The sequence below is a fragment of the Paramisgurnus dabryanus genome, chromosome 1, assembly GCF_030506205.2.
Source record: "Paramisgurnus dabryanus chromosome 1, PD_genome_1.1, whole genome shotgun sequence".
Classification (NCBI taxonomy): Eukaryota; Metazoa; Chordata; class Actinopteri; order Cypriniformes; family Cobitidae; genus Paramisgurnus; species Paramisgurnus dabryanus.
In genome coordinates this window covers 44,746,418-44,766,316 of record NC_133337.1, presented here as the reverse complement: position 1 = coordinate 44,766,316, position 19,899 = coordinate 44,746,418, and the positions used below count along the sequence as shown (strand labels likewise).

At 36.5% G+C, this 19,899-nt stretch overlaps 1 protein-coding gene across 4 annotated transcripts in view; it reads right to left on the bottom strand.

The window, feature by feature from the left end:
- The window catches only part of sdk2b (sidekick cell adhesion molecule 2b), a 428,287-nt gene that overhangs the window by 63,415 nt on the left and 344,973 nt on the right, over nucleotides 1-19,899 (bottom strand). For all 4 annotated transcript variants that reach the window (XM_065262638.2, XM_065262641.2, XM_065262640.2 and 1 more), the window contains exons 5-13: nucleotides 19,555-19,688; nucleotides 17,404-17,515; nucleotides 16,645-16,835; nucleotides 14,687-14,770; nucleotides 12,579-12,773; nucleotides 7,808-7,924; nucleotides 5,996-6,163; nucleotides 5,753-5,855; nucleotides 817-993 (exon numbers count right to left, since the gene is read on the bottom strand). In XM_065262638.2, the coding sequence (XP_065118710.2) occupies nucleotides 817-993; nucleotides 5,753-5,855; nucleotides 5,996-6,163; nucleotides 7,808-7,924; nucleotides 12,579-12,773; nucleotides 14,687-14,770; nucleotides 16,645-16,835; nucleotides 17,404-17,515; nucleotides 19,555-19,688 (1,281 nt within the window). The remainder of the gene's footprint in view (nucleotides 1-816; nucleotides 994-5,752; nucleotides 5,856-5,995; nucleotides 6,164-7,807; nucleotides 7,925-12,578; nucleotides 12,774-14,686; nucleotides 14,771-16,644; nucleotides 16,836-17,403; nucleotides 17,516-19,554; nucleotides 19,689-19,899) is intronic.

Here is a 19,899-nt window from a genome sequence, read left to right as displayed (position 1 = left end):
CAAATAATGTTGAGCTTTTACCGGAGGTGGAAAGAAGGTGGTAAACAGAGTTTCATTAAAAGAGATGCTTTTGGTTATGCAGCAAATAAAATAATGGAGAAAAGTGTTTTAAAAAAAACATGTGCAAATAAACTGCCGCAATTCATTCTTAACAATTTTCCCCAGATCTTCTTCTCTTTTAGAGCTCTTTAAAAAGCACACCAGGCAACATTATTTCTGAAATAACACACTGTTAATGTCTAATCAAAACAGACACTTAAATAGCTGAAAACAGAAAGCTAATAGAGGATAAAATAAGATAGCAAAAAATCGTTTAACAGCGCAACATTGTTTAGCAGTGAATATTAAGGAGAGGGAATACATCTCAAAGGGACTGAGAATGAGGAAAATAGAGTTTAAAGAAGAAGTGCAACATGATTGACAGAAGAGGAAAGTGGAAATAAACGAGCGGGCATAAAATAAATGTAAGATCATCAATCGATCAGACATTGAAAAAAAACAGGAGAGGACAACCGGACTGAATCAAACGCATCTCAGAAAAATAGAGACAGAAAATAGATAATGAACAGACAGAAAAACAGTGAGAAAATAAAAAAGGGCAGGCAATAACTGCTGTATTGAATAAAAAATAGTGAGAATGTGACAAAAAAGAAGGTGGAAATAAAGACTGAGGTGAGGTGATGAACAGAGATATTGAAAAACTGAATGAGATACCATTCGCAGAGAGAGAGAGAGAGAATGATGAGAAGAGACGAGGAGCTGCATGGATAGACAGCAGAACAGAGAGGATGATGGGAAAACAGCTTTAGCTCTGACCTCACGCGTAGGTGCGCGCTGCGGGAGTCGTTGCCACCTACTGATGTCACTCTGCAGGTGTATGTGCCGATGTCACCCGACCAGGTCTGAGAGATGTGCAGCGTCCCGTTAATATCCAGACGCAGTCGAGGCAGAGATTGAGGGAAGATCACCTGACCCTCCTTCTCCCAAACAAACCTGATCCAACCAACATAAACAAGAAACACTTTTTGTGTAACTATTATTTGTTCAGTTCATATGACACAAGACATGATACCTTCATGTCTTTATAACCATGTGTATTTGTAGTACTTACTGTAAAACACAATGTATTTAACTAATTTTCTTATAATCCAATTCCTGTCTGATAAACACTGTAGCAGAACTTAAAATCATGGTAAAAAAGATTGTCTCTTGCTGTCACTGGGGTTGTACGCTTTCAAAAAGTACACTTTGCACCTCAGAGGTACATATTGGTAACTTTTTAAAGGGTACATGTCCTTCAAGTGAAAGCTTGAGACAATTTTTTACCATTTTTTCTGTGTGATGATATTACGGTGATTTCTAATGCCGTGTCTCTATTGCCATTGTACCAGGTGCTATTACTAGGGCTATACAATGTTAAAGAAAAATGCAATTTGATATAACTTCCTAAATAACGTGATATACATTACAGTAATGCTTTACATTTATACATTATAATTAAATGTATTTAACTCTTCCCCCGCCATTGACAAGTTAACTCTTTATTTAAGAGAAAACGCTTCCCTGCCAATGATGAGTTTTTCCGGCAATCCACATTTCTGCTATTATCCACCAGGTGGTGCTCTCACCCAAATTATAAAACCCAGAAGCACCCTTTAGGTCAAACAGTTAGAACTCTATATTTACTTTGAGGATCACTCTGCATCTGATCTCAATCAAAAGTCCTTCACAAAAAATCAATAATCTCAGATTTTTCTAAACATTTTGTGTTTTTGAAGAAACCTACCCATATTTGAAAGGTGATAAAAATAGAAAAAATGAAGGTAGGATGAAACTTCTTTTTTGTTTGAAAGCCGAGGGTCTGTTCTTTCATTTGATGTACTGTATGTTTATATTACGGCTGTCAAAAAATTAATCGTGACTAATCGCATACAAAATAAAAGTTTGGGTTTGCATATTATATTTGCGTTTGTATTGTGTGTAATTATTATGTATATATAAACCAAGCGTGTCGCACAAGCCCTGAAAAGTGAAGCCAAAACGTCTCGATCGCCCCCCAGTGACTGGTCCCAGTATAGGTCATAAAGCCCGCCTCCCAATGTTATTCATTGGGACTTGAGACCAACTAAAAAAAATAATTACAGTTCAATTATCTTTTTTTCCTAACCTAGTTTCTGTCATTTACTGTAGTTTTTATCACGCTGATGTAAATTCAAATGTTTGTTTTTAAAATAGGTTTGTGTTTAGTTGGTTATTTAATGATATAAAAACGGTGGCGTCACGTCATGATTGACAGCTGTGATATCGTGTGATATGCGTATTCTGAGAGAGCGAGGGCGGGGTTTTGACTTCGTGCCTTCCCTTCCTGCTCACTACTGCGCATGACTGGTCCCGAAATCGCTATTGCGCAGACTCAAGACCCAAGATGTCAGCGCCATATCGGGACACTGGCGGCTTCAATTTTCACCAATGGAAGAGAGCGAACAGGCGTCGTCCATATTTTTTACAGTCTATGATATAAACACACACATACATTTAAGAAATTTAATAAACATAAATTATGTATATATATTTTTTATATGTATATATAAAATAAATAAATAAATAAATAAATAAATATATATATATATATATATATATATATATATATATATATATATATATATATATATATATATATATATATAAATAAATAAATAAATAAATAAATAAATAAATAAATAAATAAATAAATATATATATATATATATATATAAACATATACATATGTTAATGTTTCTCAAATACATATATGCGTGTGCATTTATATATACAAAATAATTACACACAGTGCACATATTATGCAAAAACAAACTTTTATTTTGTATGCGATTAATCACGATTAATCTTTTGACCGCCCTAGTTTATATATTTGAAGAAGAACATTTTCTGGAAGGCATTAAACTTTTGTGAAAATCAAAAAATGCTGGCAATTGCTGGCAACTTTTTATAAAAAGCTTGCAGGGAAAGAGTAACAACAATATACATATAACACTTTTACATTTTTTTCTGAAAAAAAAAAAAAAATTCATTACTCTTTCTGTCTCGATGGTCCCTGCTATCTGCATTGACAGTAAAACTTTGAATACACTTACATTTTTAAGTATTAAAATGATACGTAGTACAAACCATTACAATATTTCTATACATTTAATATATCTTGCAGCTCTAGCTTTTTATTTTATTTAAAACCAATGAGACTTGCCTCGATAAAAAAAAAATAAGCAAACAAGTCTTATAGATTTAAACTGAAGGATAGACTTGAGCCATATAGGGACCAGAATAGGACAGACACATAGGGGTGAGCTCTATAAATTTGGTGCCAAGTAAAAGAACAAAGCACACCACAGCAACCACCTAACTACAACCTGAGCATTGTGACTTTTCCACAGGTTTTTGTTATTCACATCTTCATGTTGGTTAATGTTATTTTTTCCTGTCAGTGCAGCTCTGGTTACATAAGCAGAAAATAAGTGTCATTTCAGCGGGGGAGAAAGTTATTACATTTTAATGAAAGATTATGTTTTTTTTTACATCCTCTGAATAATGTGCCTTCATAAATCATGCTCAATAAGAGACATTTATTAAAAAAGTAAATAGGGTCAATTCTGATTTCATATTTTCTTTAAATTATAAATAAGTTGCTGTACTGAAACTCGAGTTTTGTATAATGTAATGTTTCTTTTCATTTCCTGCATTTTTCATGAAAATTATTTCAATCAGTTTAACGCAATATTAAATTCCTTCATGGACTAAAGCCCTCGTATCACTGGTCTGCGACCAGCTTTTATTCCACCTGAGCGTACATAACCCATTGCTTCCCAGTCTAATATTTATCGTAAACACGCTGTAGGTCGGGTTGCGATGTTTTTGGCGTTTTCTCCTGGTCCTGTAAATGGTATACAATATAGACCCGTTTGCCACTGAACCTGCATTAACGACGACAGTGGGGCTTTAGGCCTTAGTCAAACGGGTCGTCAGGTTTCATTTTCTCTTAAAGATCGGAAGGTGACCCTTATTTACCATATATACCCTCGCATTGGGCCCCCAATTTGCTAAATCCGCAACTGTGGATAACATAATTATGCCGCAATAGTTAGTCTGTCTGGAACTAAGCTGAGTTAAACCACATCACTGTGTGACACTTCAATACATATGAACGGCCGCTACGCTAATACGATTTTGTTTTTCTCTCCCTGTCTCGTCCTCGTTCCGAGGACAACGAGACAAACAGACCCAGTCCCGGTAAATGTGAAAGTCGGCACACCTCTGATCTACTGGCCGTCCTTCAACGTTATGCCCAGCTGATGCCTGACCAACGATCACCGGCAGAACCGCTTAATCTCCGCTAAATCTCATTATCCGTTCTCCCAAGGGTTTTTCCCTCCTAGGACTTATTTTTCCTCGGATAAAAGCACGGGGTTTTTTTTTCTCCTAGGGGGTTTTTCACCCCGGGGAGGCAGCCTTTTTGGGCTTTACCTAGCTTCCTCTTCTATACGTTGCTTTAGTAATACGTGCACTTATAATATTGAGTCATAGCCGCAGCAGATTTAACTGCTCATGCTATCATGTATTTTGTTGTGCTATCTGTTGTTTTTCTGTGTTTTTCACTGCTTCTATTTATGTAAAGCTGCTTTGAAACAATTGACTTTTGTGAAAAGCGCTATATAAATAAAATTGAATTGAATTGAATTGAATTGAATTGAATTGTATAACACAGGGACATCCAAGGTCACCAGAAGCTTCTAGCAGATGTGTTCAACCTCACACAATCGATACGATGCCCTCACACATGCTGGAAGCACATGCACAAACGCTCGTGATTTATTGCATCATGGCCTGGCTTGTTGGAAATCCTTTTACTGCTGTTATCAATTACTGGTTCCATCCAACACAATTACCCCTCCTACTAATCTGTCATTCTTTGCGAAATAAGCAAGAAGCCTCCGCGGGTGTTCAGAAAGAGGTTATGGGGGACACAGGAAAATACAGAAGAAAGCGAGAGATGGATAGAGAAAGAGAGACTGACATCACTGAATTGGACGAAAACGACGAAGTCCGCACTTGTGCGCACAATGAGAGGAACTCATTGAATGTTTTCGGGTTTTAATGAGACTTCGAGTATAGCCATCACATTACTTCTCTCTGCCAGTCGAGATTTTAGGTTTCCAATGGGGTGTGCTGAGACTCCAGGCAGATTCAAAGGACTTTAGGGGATCTGCGTTGGGTGTTATGAGGATGTCTAGCTGAAAATGTTGAGATAATGTAATGGCTCATCAGTACACGGCAGTGAGCCTTTAAAACTGGCCGAGCTACCTAGACCAGAACTGTTTAAAGATACAGTAATATGAATTCACAATCTAGACTGTGATATATTTCCAACTAAAAATAACAGAAATGTATCCATTGGACTTTGAATGGTGTGACACATGCTAGGCTGTAATATCGTCATGTCAAGCATCATTATTATTGTGGCTCTTACTTTACTAAGGCTTAGAAACTATAAAGTTAAACTCCAGTGCCCCAAAATCAACATGAATGATACTTCAAAACATGAGGTTTGTTAAGGAAAGGAGTGCTAAGATATCCCCATAAAATCCACCTAAAAAGTAGAATCCCAGTAAGCAACCACCTGGCAACTTCAAAACAAAGTCATGACAACACAATATTGTACATCATTCGGTATGCAACCTGAATCATAAGTAAACCGCACCTGACTGAAACGCTCGGGTCATGTGTCACACCGCAGGTCATGGTGGCTTTGGTTCCCTTGATCACACTCTGGTCCTGAGGAGGATTTGTGATGCGTGTACGTGCTGGAAAATAAAAAATAAAGATGACACAGGCTCACAATTCTCTTTATCCAGATCTGGTATATCTGACCCATCATACATTAAGTACAAAGGCATGCATGTCTGTGATCTACACTTCAAACACACACTACACAAACACTCACCCCAGACCACCAGGTCAGCCGAGGCTTCGTCTATGCCCCGGGAGTTGCTGGCCATGCAGGTGTAGGTACCTGCGTCCGTCAAGTGGGCGGGGCTTATGAGTAAACTTCCTGACTCCAGAAGAGTAAACCGTGGAAGCTGGACTGAGCCGCTCGCAAGGACGCGCTCTCCTGAAGAGATAAAATGCACACACAAGCCTTAATTAAAGTCCCCCTGAACCAGAAGTCGCATTCGACTTCTCTGTTGTAACGTATTTCCGAGTGAAACAAAATATGGTGTGAGAAAAACAGTGGGCGTGGCTTGTGTTTTTCATTTTGCTTTGATTAGATTTAGAGAAGTATGTGTTTCAGTGGGCGGAGTTAACGGATGCTCCTGCCCAAGCCATCTAGCTGATGTCATCAGAGTGTGATCAGATGAAATACGTTTTCAGTTTATGAGGGCACAAGAATTAAAAAAAAAAAAAAAAAAAAAAAATATATATATATATATATATATATATATGGATACATTGTTTATAATAAACACTGCAATATTACATAAAAAAATAAAAATTGTCATTTTTGATGTCATTGGGACTTTAAAGGCGGGGTGCATGATTTTTGAAAAACACTTTGGAAAAGAGAGTCAGGCCAAGTAACAAAACACACTTGTAGCCAATCGGCAGTCATAGATATATACACTAGCTGTCGCCTTGGGGTTCAAAGCATGCGTCAAAACCGCCGCCATCTCGGAACAGGGGTCTTGTAATAGGAAGTAGCTAGGTAAAGCTGCTATCTCGGCTTGTACTTCGAATTCATGGACGATGCCGGACTTTTGTGCTGCGTGTGGATGTTAGGCTTACTAGCACTATGCATTATATTTAGAAAAAAGTAGATTTTCATAATATTAAAACTTAAATTTTTTCTTGACTCAAAGCTAAATAAATGTCTGACTGTTGAAACAAACCAAAATAAAACCAAGAAATCGCATTCATGACGATTTATGGTGATTTTATTTCCGTTACACCAATGACGCTGATGCGGGGCTCCCCTGTTTGAAGACGGTGGCTCTATTTGACGCATTCGGTCCAATGAACTGCCTTATAAGGCGACATCTAGTGTACATATCTATGATCAACAGTAAGGGGCATGTCTACTAACCGACATCGTTGCCTGGGTTGCGTATGTGTGGGGCGGGTCTATAAAAAGAAGATCCCGATTTTATTGTGGTAGGGGCGTGTTTGTTTAGGTGATTTCAAATATCAAAATTGGCTTTCAGAGATCATGCACCCCGCCTTTAATGCACATAAAGAAATGGAGGATCGGACTAAATATGGCAACTGCTATAAAATAAAGCAATACATCATGGGACCTCCTGACCCATTAAAAAATTTAACCAGGGACCTTCTTTCAGTGCCACACACTAAGCCACGGTGGGCGTGGCTAAATGTGAAATTTGTCAATGTTATGAAGCATTCTACTTATAGATGTATTTATGGGTAACATATTCATATTAAAAGTAAAAAAAATCTTTTCTGATTTCATTGGGGATTTCTTGTCAAGCAACACAGCAACTTAAATAGCATGTGCAGCCATAGGTGTTTACATTGATTTGGTCTAAGTGCCTGTCTGGAACAACTCATTCGAAATTACCTACAGGACAAATACACATAATAAAAGCTTATGTGAAATCGCTTTTAATTTCATGTCTGGTGGCAAACGTGAGCAGAGCATTGCACTGAAATAGTTGTGCAGTGGAGTGACAGAAAATAACCAGACTAAATGGATAGCTATTTTTCAGAAAAGTGTGGAATGTGAGAGATGCGTGTTCTTCACCTTTCTGCCAGGTGATGGCAGGACGGGGGGCTCCTGAGGTCTCGCAATGCAGGATAACTGACATGCCGTCAATCACTGTGCTGTCGGAAGGGCCTGCTGTGATGTTTGGGGCGATACCTTAAAGAAGAGAACACAAACAGAATGAGAAACAAAGACTTGTAACATTGACAAACACAAACAAATACACTTTACGTACTTCAGTCAGGAAATCGCTAGTGCTGCCAGTTTACTGTCAGTGTTAATTTAACGTTATAATTAATACATTGCAAAAACTGTATTGAAATTGATGTCAACCAATTATTCATTAATCAGTATATGAAGTAATAAGAAATTGACATTTTTAACAGACTCATAGCATGAAAACCACGCAATGCTCAGTTTACACAAATCAAAGAGGGGGCTTTGAAACCAAATAAGCAAAGGAAAAAGCTAGGAAATTACTAGGACTGCTAGGACTTAATTTAACGTATAATTAATTATAAGAAACACGTTGCACAAACTGTACTTGGGGGTAAACGGTATTTCATGCATTATGACATATTGACACAGCTAGTTGTATTCCTAATGCTAAACAAATGCAAAGTGTCAAAATACAGATGAACGTGTGTATTTCTGGGCCGATCGCACTCCCCCGCTTTCCTACAAGTTTCGGAAATTTTTAATGGGCTCCTTATTTCTTTTATGGGCACGCCCACATGACAATAAAAGTGAAAGCGAGAACGTTCATCAATTAGCATTGTTCCTTTAAGTCACTAGCATCACTGCACGCAACAACTTTGTGATATATTTTAAAGAATCAAAAATAGCACAACGAAAGAAGTGTGTTTTTGGAAGTGAGGAGAAGAAAACCTTATTCACCTTTCCAAAGTAACCCTGTCTTAAGACAACAGTGGATGCAGTTTGTGTTTACCTGGACAGCAAGGTAATTGCGAATGGGTTTGTTACCTGCATTTCGGAGGCGATTGCTTTACAAACAAGGCCCAGTTTGACACCGGATTTGCCAATCGTTTACACCCGAGTGATCAAGCGGTCCCAATCGTCGGGAGTCGGAAGCACAGGCGGTAAGTAAATCAAAAAAGTGTTTAGTTTGCAATCGGCACATAAGTGCATATAATGTAAACAACATGAACTTATAGGTGTGCTGTACTCTTAACTCTTTATCTCCTCCCACTAAATGCTTCCAAGAGTTCGGCCTTTTTCGAAAAAAAGAAAAGGTTGTTTTGTGTTTTATAAATCTGACAAAATGAAAGACTCTTTGGACATTTGAAGGATGTAATACTACTCTACAGGTACCCACGATTAACATGAGATTGGAACAAACATGTGTATTATGTGATGTTTAAAGTCACAATGAAACGGAGGTAGTGATTATCTTATTTTTCCCGTCGTGACGTATATCTGTGTGAACTGGCTTCTGACAAGAAAAAAATGTAGAGATGGACTTGAATTATTTGCGAATCGATTGGATTGTTCAAAGTTGGGTCATGTTTTGCTAATATTTGCTAATCGCTTTGATAATTTCCGAGGCCCCTCCTTAACTCTTTCCCCGCCATTGATGCTATCTTGTCAATTAAGGAAAAAATTGCATTAAAAACGTGTTCCTGATGAGGTTTTATGTTAATCTGTAATACTGCAATTATCCATTAAATGGCAAAAAAAATATTTACTAATTTTAAACTGCTTGTATGTTTTGATAATAGTTCTGAATCTGATCTCTAACTCAGCTTTTTGCTAAAAAAAAATAATATTTTTAAGAAAAATACCCATATTTATGAAACATTTGTTTCCTGTTTATTTATTTGTTTGTTTATTGTTTGTTTGAAAGCAGAGGGTCTGTTTTTCATTTGATATATTTGTATGTTTATTTAGTTTTAGAAGAACATTTCCCTGGAAGGCATTTAGTGAAACTTTTGTGAAAATCACAAAAAATGCTGGCGGGCAACTTTTTAAAAAATGGCTGGCGGGGAATGAGTTAACGATTATCCACTAGACGGCGAAAAAATTGTTTTACTAATTTTAAACTCTGTGTATGTTTTGATAATCATTCTGAATCTGACCTCTAACAAAATAACTTCACAAAAAAATTCAATTATTTCAGCTTTTTGCTAAAAAAAAAATATTTTTTTAAAGAAAAATACCCATATTTATGAAACTTTTTTCCCCGTTTTGTTTATTTCTTAATTGTTTGTTTGAAAGCAGAGGGTCTGGTCTTTCATTTAATATTTGTACGTTTATATATTTTTAGAAGAAAATTTTCCTGGAAGGTATTTTGTGAAACTTTTGTGAAAATCACAAAAAAATGCTGGCGGGCAACTTTAAAAAAAATTACTGGCAGGGAATGAGTTAATGATTTTCCACTAGACGGGGAAAAAATTGTTTAATAATTTTGAACTCTGTGTATGTTTTGATAATCATTCTGAATCTGACCTCTAACAAAATAACTTCACAAAAAAATTCAATTATTTCAGCTTTTTGCTAAAAAAAAATATTTTTTTAAAGAAAAATACCCATATTTATGAAACTTTTTTCCCCGTTTTGTTTATTTGTTAATTGTTTGTTTGAAAGCAGAGGGTCTGGTCTTTCATTTAATATTTGTACGTTTATATATTTTTAGAAGAAAATTTTCCTGGAAGGTATTTTGTGAAACTTTTGTGAAAATCACAAAAAATGCTGGCGGGCAACTTTAAAAAAAATTACTGGCAGGGAATGAGTTAATGATTTTCCACTAGACGGGGAAAAAATTGTTTAATAATTTTGAACTCTGTGTATGTTTTGATAATCATTCTGAATCTGACCTCTAACAAAATAACTTCACAAAAAAATTCAATTATTTCAGCTTTTTGCTAAAAAAAAATATTTTTTTAAAGAAAAATACCCATATTTATGAAACTTTTTTCCCCGTTTTGTTTATTTGTTAATTGTTTGTTTGAAAGCAGAGGGTCTGGTCTTTCATTTAATATTTGTACGTTTATATATTTTTAGAAGAAAATTTTCCTGGAAGGTATTTTGTGAAACTTTTGTGAAAATCACAAAAAATGCTGGCGGGCAACTTTAAAAAAAATTACTGGCAGGGAATGAGTTAATGATTTTCCACTAGACGGGGAAAAAATTGTTTAATAATTTTGAACTCTGTGTATGTTTTGATAATCATTCTGAATCTGACCTCTAACAAAATAACTTCACAAAAAAATTCAATTATTTCAGCTTTTTGCTAAAAAAAATTGTTTGTTTGAAAGCAGAGGGTCTGGTCTTTCATTTAATATTTGTACGTTTATTTATTTTTAGAAGAACATTTTCCTGGAAGGTATTTTGTGAAACTTTTGTGAAAATCACAAAAAAATGCTGGCGGGCAACTTTAAAAAAAATTACTGGCAGGGAATGAGTTAATGATTTTCCACTAGACGGGGAAAAAATTGTTTACTAATTTTGAACTCTGTGTATGTTTTGATAATCATTCTGAATCTGACCTCTAAAAAAATAACTTCACAAAAAAATTCAATTATTTCAGCTTTTTGCTAAAAAAAAAATATTTTTTTTAAAGAAAAATACCCATATTTATGAAACTTTTTTCCCCGTTTTGTTTATTTGTTAATTGTTTGTTTGAAAGCAGAGGGTCTGGTCTTTCATTTAATATTTGTACGTTTATATATTTTTACAAGAAAATTTTCCTGGAAGGTATTTTGTGAAACTTTTGTGAAAATCACAAAAAAATGCTGGCGGGCAACTTTAAAAAAAATTACTGGCAGGGAATGAGTTAATGATTTTCCACTAGACGGCGAAAAAATTGTTTACTAATTTTGAACTCTGTGTATGTTTTGATAATCATTCTGAATCTGACCTCTAAAAAAATAACTTCACAAAAAAATTCAATTATTTCAGCTTTTTGCTAAAAAAAAAATATTTTTTTTAAAGAAAAATACCCATATTTATGAAACTTTTTTCCCCGTTTTGTTTATTTGTTAATTGTTTGTTTGAAAGCAGAGGGTCTGGTCTTTCATTTAATATTTGTACGTTTATATATTTTTACAAGAAAATTTTCCTGGAAGGTATTTTGTGAAACTTTTGTGAAAATCACAAAAAAAATGCAGGCGGGCAACTTTTCAAAAAATGGCTGGCGGAAAATAAGTTAACGCCATTCATCGTGACCAGAAGTAAATTCAAGACATTATATTCTTTAAATCAGTATATAAAGTTATTACATATTGAATAATTTTCAATAGATAAAAAAATCACGCAGAGCTCAGTTTTCACGAATCAAAGAATGGCGTAGTAACAAGCTAAAAAAACAAAAAAACAAAGACAGGAACAAACGCAATGTTGATAAACACAATAAACAAATTCACTGGGAAACGCAGACAGGGAGTCCGGAGAAGTTTACATGTGGGGCTTGATGTTCGACGTAAGCCAAGGTAAATAGCGTCTAGATTTGCCGTTTAGTGTTTTTAGCAGCTCTGTGCGTTTCTGAACAGCAAGATAAGCTCTGTCAGTCCTCCATAAAAGCTCCTTTATCTCTCTCTGTCTCTCTGTCAGTCCCTCTCTCTCTCTCTAACTATTCCCCTCACAACAGGGTATTAATCACAGCCTGGGCACGATGACAAAAAGCAGGACATGGCTGGAAGAGAAGACTGGAAGAAAGGAATGGAAGGGATTGTTGCTGTGGCATATAAAAGCTTTTTTTTAAAGAGAGCGAGAAGCAGAAGAAATAAATGTCCGAATGCATTTGTGCAACAGAGTATAAAGGGAAGACAGGGAGATAATTTGGTGAACTCACTCGTAACAGCGAGGTAGGTGTTGGTCTGAACCTCTCCGGCCTGGTTGCGAGCGAAGCACTGAAACATTCCTGTGTCATCAGGCAGAAGGCCGTTAACCTGCAAACTGCCTCCTGCTAGCACTCGGTAGCGTGGGGTTTTCACAGGGCTTATGGGTACTGCGTCTTTATACCATACGATATCAGGCTGAGGGACACCTGAGAGAAATGCATAAACACAACAGGCAAAAGTAAGCCAATGCAAACATTACAGATTTAACAATTACATACACTCCCCTAAAGGATTATTAGGAACACCATACTAATACTGTGTTTGACCCCCTTTCGCCTTCAGAACTGCCTTATATGCTGCCTTATATCAATATGTTGGCCCATATTGATAAGATAGCATCTTACAGTTGATGGAGATTTGTGGGATGCACATCCAGGGCACGAAGCTCCCGTTCCACCACATCCCAAAGATGCTCTATTGGGTTGAAATCTGGTGACTGTGGGTGCCATTCAGTACAGTGAACTCATTGTCATGTTCAAGAAACCAATTTGAAATGATTCGAGCTTTGTGACATGGTGCATTATCCTGCTGGAAGTATCAGAGGATGGGTACATGGTGGTCATAAAGGGATGGACATGGTCAGAAACAATGCTCAGGTAGGCCGTGGCATTTAAATGATGCCCAATTGGCACTAAGGGGGCTAAAGTGTTCCAAGAAAACATCCCCCACACCATTACACCACCACCACCAGCCTGCACAGTGGTGACAAGGCATGATGGATCCATGTTCAAATTCGGTTTACGCCAAATTCTGACTCTACCATCTGAATGTCTCAACAGAAATCGAGACTCATCAGACCAGGCAACATTTTTCCAGTCTTCAACTGTCCAATTTTGGTGAGCTTGTGCAAATTGTAGCCTCTTTTTCCTATTTGTAGTGAAGATTAGTGGTACCCGGTGGAGTCTTCTGCTGTTGTAGCCCATCCGCATCAAGGTTGTGCGTGTTGTGGCTTCACAAATGCTTTGCTGCATACCTTGGTTTTAACGAGTGGTTATTTCAGTCAAAGTTGCTCTTCTATCAGCTTGAATCAGTCGGCTCATTCTCCACTGACCTCTAGCATCAACAAGGCATTTTCGCCCACAGGACTGCCACATACTGGATGTTTTTCCCTTTTCACACCATTTTTTGTAAACCCTAGAAATGGTTTTGCGTGAAAATCCAGTAACTGAGCAGATTGTGAAATACTCAGACCGGCCCGTCTGGCAAAATTGCTTAAATCACTTTTCTTTCCCATTCTGACATTTAATTTGGAGTTCAGGAGATTGTCTTGACCAGGACCACACCCCTAAATGCATTGTAGCAACTGCCATGTGATTGGTTGATTAGATAATTGCATTAATGAGAAATTGAAAAAAAGGTTCCTAATAATCCTTTGGGTGAGTGTACTGTAGATGACACATTATGGGAATTTTAATACATTTGTGAAACTAATGTAAATGCCATTCTGTGAAAATATAACCTTGATATCTTTAATAATGACTGAGTAAGGACAATAGATGCACCTATTCACAAAGAAACCAAAGGAAAACAGATGCTTTTAGGTATCCTTTAAAGACGAGAGGAGTTGGAGAAGCGTCCCTTTATTGAGAGAGTCGTCTTTTAAAGACACATTTCATTCATACTTTTGTACGAGTCAATATTCGTTTCAAGACATCCTGGACATCATGAAAGACATCAGCGAATTTCAATATTTGGCATGAATGGGTCTGTTGTGTATGCATAGGAGCACAAAAATAATTTAACATCATTAGATAAGGAAAGAAATCACAGCATGTTGTGTATATACAGTGTGAATGTTTATGGTGAACGTAACCTAACCAGGTTAGACATGACAAGGCGATAAATCACAACTCTTCCCACTTGGATAACTTGGTTGCTTAATGGGTATCACCACCTACAACGAAATCTCATTTGTCCAATATTCTGTTCCATATAGGCCTTGTTCTATATTAAACATCAAATGCGCTCCGAACAGTTGTGATTTAATGCACAATAGAAAAGTTTTTTGACCCTCGAAACATCGAATGTAAAGATGTTGGACGTGTCAGGAGTGTCTGACCTCTGGCCTGGCAGGGAATGTCCACAACTTTCTCCATCTCTGCTGTGATGTGTTTCTCTGGTTCCTTCACAAACTGTGGTGGTTCTGTGAGAGATGGAGAAAGGATCAGTCAGGGTTATGACCTTCACAAAAACACAAAACTCTACAGACCATTCGGTACACTCAAGTTAAACTGGATATTGGGGATCATCCTGTTTAGTGCTCCAAAGATTCAAACCAAGAAAGCAAACTTAAGTTGTTAAGACAACTGAATCATTGGGTAAAATAGTAGTACATATTTGTGTTTTTAAAAATATTTGCACAGATTTTGCATGTTGAACCGTGTCATTTTTACATTTACAAGACATTTCTTTAAAATGCTTCAAAGTTCACTTTTAAATGATAGATAAATGATATACAATGCCGTTATCCAAAGTAACTTCTTTTCAAAATACACACATTTATCCTTGTGCATTGTTCAAATTTACTACCCTTTTGTTTTGTTTGTGGATGAAAACATTTTTTTTTTTTTTACATAAATCTTTTAATGAACCTCAGTACTGATCAAAACTAAATGTTTACAAAATTTCATGATTTTAACTCTTTAATTGCCAAGTTCATACATGATGTCACTGATATGGGGAAAAAACCCACAAAATTACTGATTTTCAATATAAATATATTGTGGACTGGATTCTTTTTTACCTTGCTGTTTTTTATTTGCTTTTATACAGCATTTTACTCAATGTACAAGCCAGAAATTAAGCTTTTTTGCACAGGCCTACTAAATGGTTAATGGTGCCACATGGTGATCAACAGTAAAAATGACAAATTTTACATCTTTGCAAAAGGAAAAACCACCAACAATCAAGAATGCATAATTATATAATGTCATGGCTTGGCAATCAAAAAATGATATTATAATGGAAGTCAATGGGGCAAAAACAGCCACGAACAGTAAATGAGGGAGAAAAAATTAAATCTGATGCTGCACAATAACTAACAATGCATCAAAGTAAATGTTTTTACTAATCTTTGACATGTCCAAGACTGTGAAAAGGTAATAAAAATCCAGTCCACAATCATTTTTTATATTGAAAATCAGTAATTTTGTGTGTTTTTTCCCTAATCAGTGACATCATTTATGAACTTGGGAATGAAAGAGTTAAAATTATGGATTTTTTTTAAACATTTGTTAGTTTTGATTGGTTGATTAAAACAGTGGTTCCCAAACTTTTTCAGCGTGTGGCCCCCTTGTGTATGGTGCATTCCTTCGCGGCCCCCCAAAGAAAATTTGTGACAAAAACTGTTCTAAAACTCAACATTTTAATAAAAAAAAAAACATTTTACAAAAAAGTAGTGCTTTTGGTTAGTAGCTTTTAGAAGTTTTTTTTTGGTTTAATTACACAGAATTCCTGATAAATTAATGTATTTCATAAAATGTCATAAAACTGGGCCCCCCCTGGCACCATCTCGCAGCCCCCCTGGGGGCCCCGGACCCCAGTTTGAAAACCACTGGATTAAAACAATCTGATACATTTTTACAGCAGTTTAATTTAGTGGATGTTTTCATCCATGAACAACACAAAAGGGAAGAAAGTTAGCCCACGGTGTATTGTTGAGTTTTTGAAAAATGTCAAAGCATTTTCCCAAAATATGTGTCAATATAAGGTTTGTCAAATTCCATTTGCTGAAACACAGAGAACATTTTGGCCAAATTAAGACTAAAAATAAAACCCCATAGTGGATGAAAAGGTCCCCAACAATACATAAGGGTTAATCTGTTTGTCTGTTTTATGAGATTCAAACCCATGAGATTCAAACTCATGGCCTTAATAATGCTAGCATCATGCACTACCATTCCTTCTATGAGATAAATCAGTTTTCCTAAAATGAAAGCATCATCAGACTACTGTTATGGGTTTCTACTCTCATTGTGGCTTCAGATCTGTATTCACCAAGTCCACCATGTGTATTACCGAGCACATGCAGGTACGCTCCAGCGCTGACAGAAGGAACACTGCTGCTCCGGAGAACAGCTTCACACTCATAAAAACCAGAGTCGCTGACCACCGGACTCAACACGGTCAGTCTGCGGTTAAAATCACTCAGCCCGCTTCTCACCAGAAGACCATCTTTCTTCCAACTGATGCTCAGTTTTATTAAGGGCCTAATGGAAAATTAAACAGAGAGAGAGACAGACAGAGACAGAGAGAGAGAGAGAGAGAGAGAGAGAGAGAGACAGACAGAGACAGAGAGAGAGAGAGAGAGAGAGAGACCTTACGCTTTTGCATTTGCTAATATATTTTGCAGAATGTTTTGTTTGGACATCATCTGTAACATTGAACCTGTCCCAAATGGCACCTTAAACACTCGTGGTCTTCCTATAACACTGTACTTTTATATTGTAACGTTGCTTTGACTGTCTAGAAAAAGTCTGCTGTGAAGTTCGCACAAGTGCAGGCTCAGGAAAAGTGTGCACCAAGGTTACACATCGACCAAAAAGGGGCACCCATAAGCACGCTTTTAAAACCTAAAATGACAAATGGGATGCTTTAAGCTTCTGTGGATTTAACACAAGGTGAACATTGTAAGTCTACGAGACTAGAAGTCCACATGAATTCTGCATTTTGGGACAGGTCCAAAATCTGGATGGTTTGTTCCGTTTTCAAAAACTAACCAAAAATGGTGTGTACAATAAGTCAATACGGAGTAGTGATCACAGGTGTGTGGATTACCTGGCATTAGCCACACATTCCATAGTGACCTCAGACGTTCCAGAAATGACGCTGGTGTTTCTGGGTGGGATGACAATTGTGGGAGCAATGGGATCTGCAGGACCACCGACATCTAGCGATGACGAGAAAAAAGTTACAGGCGAAAGACTGAAGAGACTTGCTTTTAATTTTAATTGAACTTTCATTTGTCATCTTCAGGTGTGAATTTGTGTATGGGTTTTGGAAGCGACAGCTGGTGAATATTACTGTAGGCCAGTGTGTTAAGGCATGTGACAGATTTGTGTTTGCAACAGCAACTTATAAACCTGCACTCCTGTCAACAGTGTGTTTTTTTGTGTGAGTGTGTGTTATTTATTTTCTGTCAGTATGTTGCCTGCAGAGACATTGCAAAGTTACTGAACTAAAGTTACTAAACTTTTTTTGGTATTCAACTAGACTCTTTTTCAATTTGAGAAAATCAAACATATTGAAACAATCACAATACTCTCCAAATACTCCAAAAAATCTGTGAAACAAAGCGCAGTACCACAAAATATGTTTGTCTAGAGTTTAAAGTTTATATGTTCATTGCAGTTTGGAATAAACAAATCAAGCTTCACAATGTAATTTGGTACTTAATATTTTATCAGACTAGTGTAAGAGTTTGGGAATAAAAGTGTTTTTTAGATTAAGGCAATTATAATAGCCTTAATCTACTGTAAAAACAGCTCAAGGGACGGTTCACATTTCCAGTCTAAAACCATGCGGAAAACACAACCGTGCCGCTTTCCTCCTTCTTTCCAACGCGCTTTCCGACGCAACATTTTGAAAAGTTGCACTGTAAAAAGAAAAAGTTGGATAAACTTAAAAACGCTACTTTTTCAACTTAAATTTTCTTACCTTAAGTTAAAAAAAAATTAAAAGTTGAAAATGTTTCAATATTTTAGGTGTTACCAATTAAGGTGTTGTTTTTTCACCTTTAATTTTTCACTTAAAGTGAGAAATTTGTAGTTTATAAAACTTCATTTTTGAAGAAACTTTTTAAGTTAAAGGAATATTCCATTTTCTTAAAAGAAAAATCCAGATAATTTACTCACCACCATGTCATCCAAAATGTTGATGTCTTTCTTTGTTCAGTCGAGAAGAAATTGTTTTTTGAGGAAAACATTCCAGGATTTTTCTGATTTTAATGGACTTTAATAGAGCCTAACATTTAATACTTAACTCAACACTTAACAGTTTTTTTCAACGGAGTTTCAAAGGACTCTAAATAATCCCAAATGAGGCATAAGGGTCTTATCTAGCAAAACGATTGTCATTTTTGACAATAAAAATAACAAATATACACTTTTAAACCACAACTTTTCGTCTAGGTCCGGTCCAGCGTGACCTAACGTAAATGCGTAGTGACGTAGGGAGGTCACGTGTTACATATATAAAACACACATTTGCGGACCATTGTAAACAATAAACTGACACAAAGACATGAATTAGTATCAGTTGACATACAACAACGTAGGAACGGTCCTCTTTCAACACATTTGTAAACACTGGGGCGGAGTTTCGCGTTCGTCCTCTGTGACTTCTTGACGACATGACGTATTGCGTGGGGTCACGTTGGCGCATCACGACCGGATTTAAGCGAGGAGTTGTGCTTTAAAAGTGTATATTTGTTATTTTTATTGTCAAAAATGACAATCGTTTTGCTAGATAAGACCCTTATGCCTCGTTTGGGATCGTTTATAGTCCTTTGAAACTCTGTTGAAAGAAAACTGTTAAGTGTTGAGTTAAGTATTAAATGTTTGGCTCTATTAAAGTTCATTAAAATGAGACAAATCCTGCAATGTTTTCCTCAAAAAACATAATTTCTTCTCGACTGAACAAAGAAAGACATCAACATTTTGGATGACATGGTGGTGAGTAAATTATCTGGATTTTTCTTTTAAGAAAATGGAATATTCCTTTAAACCAACATTTTACGTATTTTCATCTGTCTGAGACAAAAAAAACATGTTGTGTGCACGTCGCGACCGCAATGCTCTCTATTTGCACGCACTTGCTGCACGAATACATTCAAAATAAAGTATTTGCGCTTGCAAAAAACGCGAAATGTGAACTGCCCCTAAGATTATACAATGACAGATGTGTGTATTCATAACTCAACAAACATACTTTCCACAGAAAGTGTTATGGGCTGGCCCGTCTTGTTTTCCCCGTTCTTATCATTGACGGCCTGTACGTAGTATCTCCCAGCATCAGGGGCCACGGTGGACAGGATAACCAGTGTGTTATCCAGGGTGATAGCTCTGCAAAAAAAAAAAAAACAGAAAAATGCTCAACAAAAAAACACTACAAATACCAGATGTCAGATTAAGACATTGCACGCACTGATATATAACACTAAGGATCAGATTAACTAACAGCGTGCGCCAGCACAAACCATCATTTTGCTGTTAAATAACGACTGTCGGGATTTTATAAAATAGTGCAGTGGATCATTCGCGCTGTAAAGGTGTG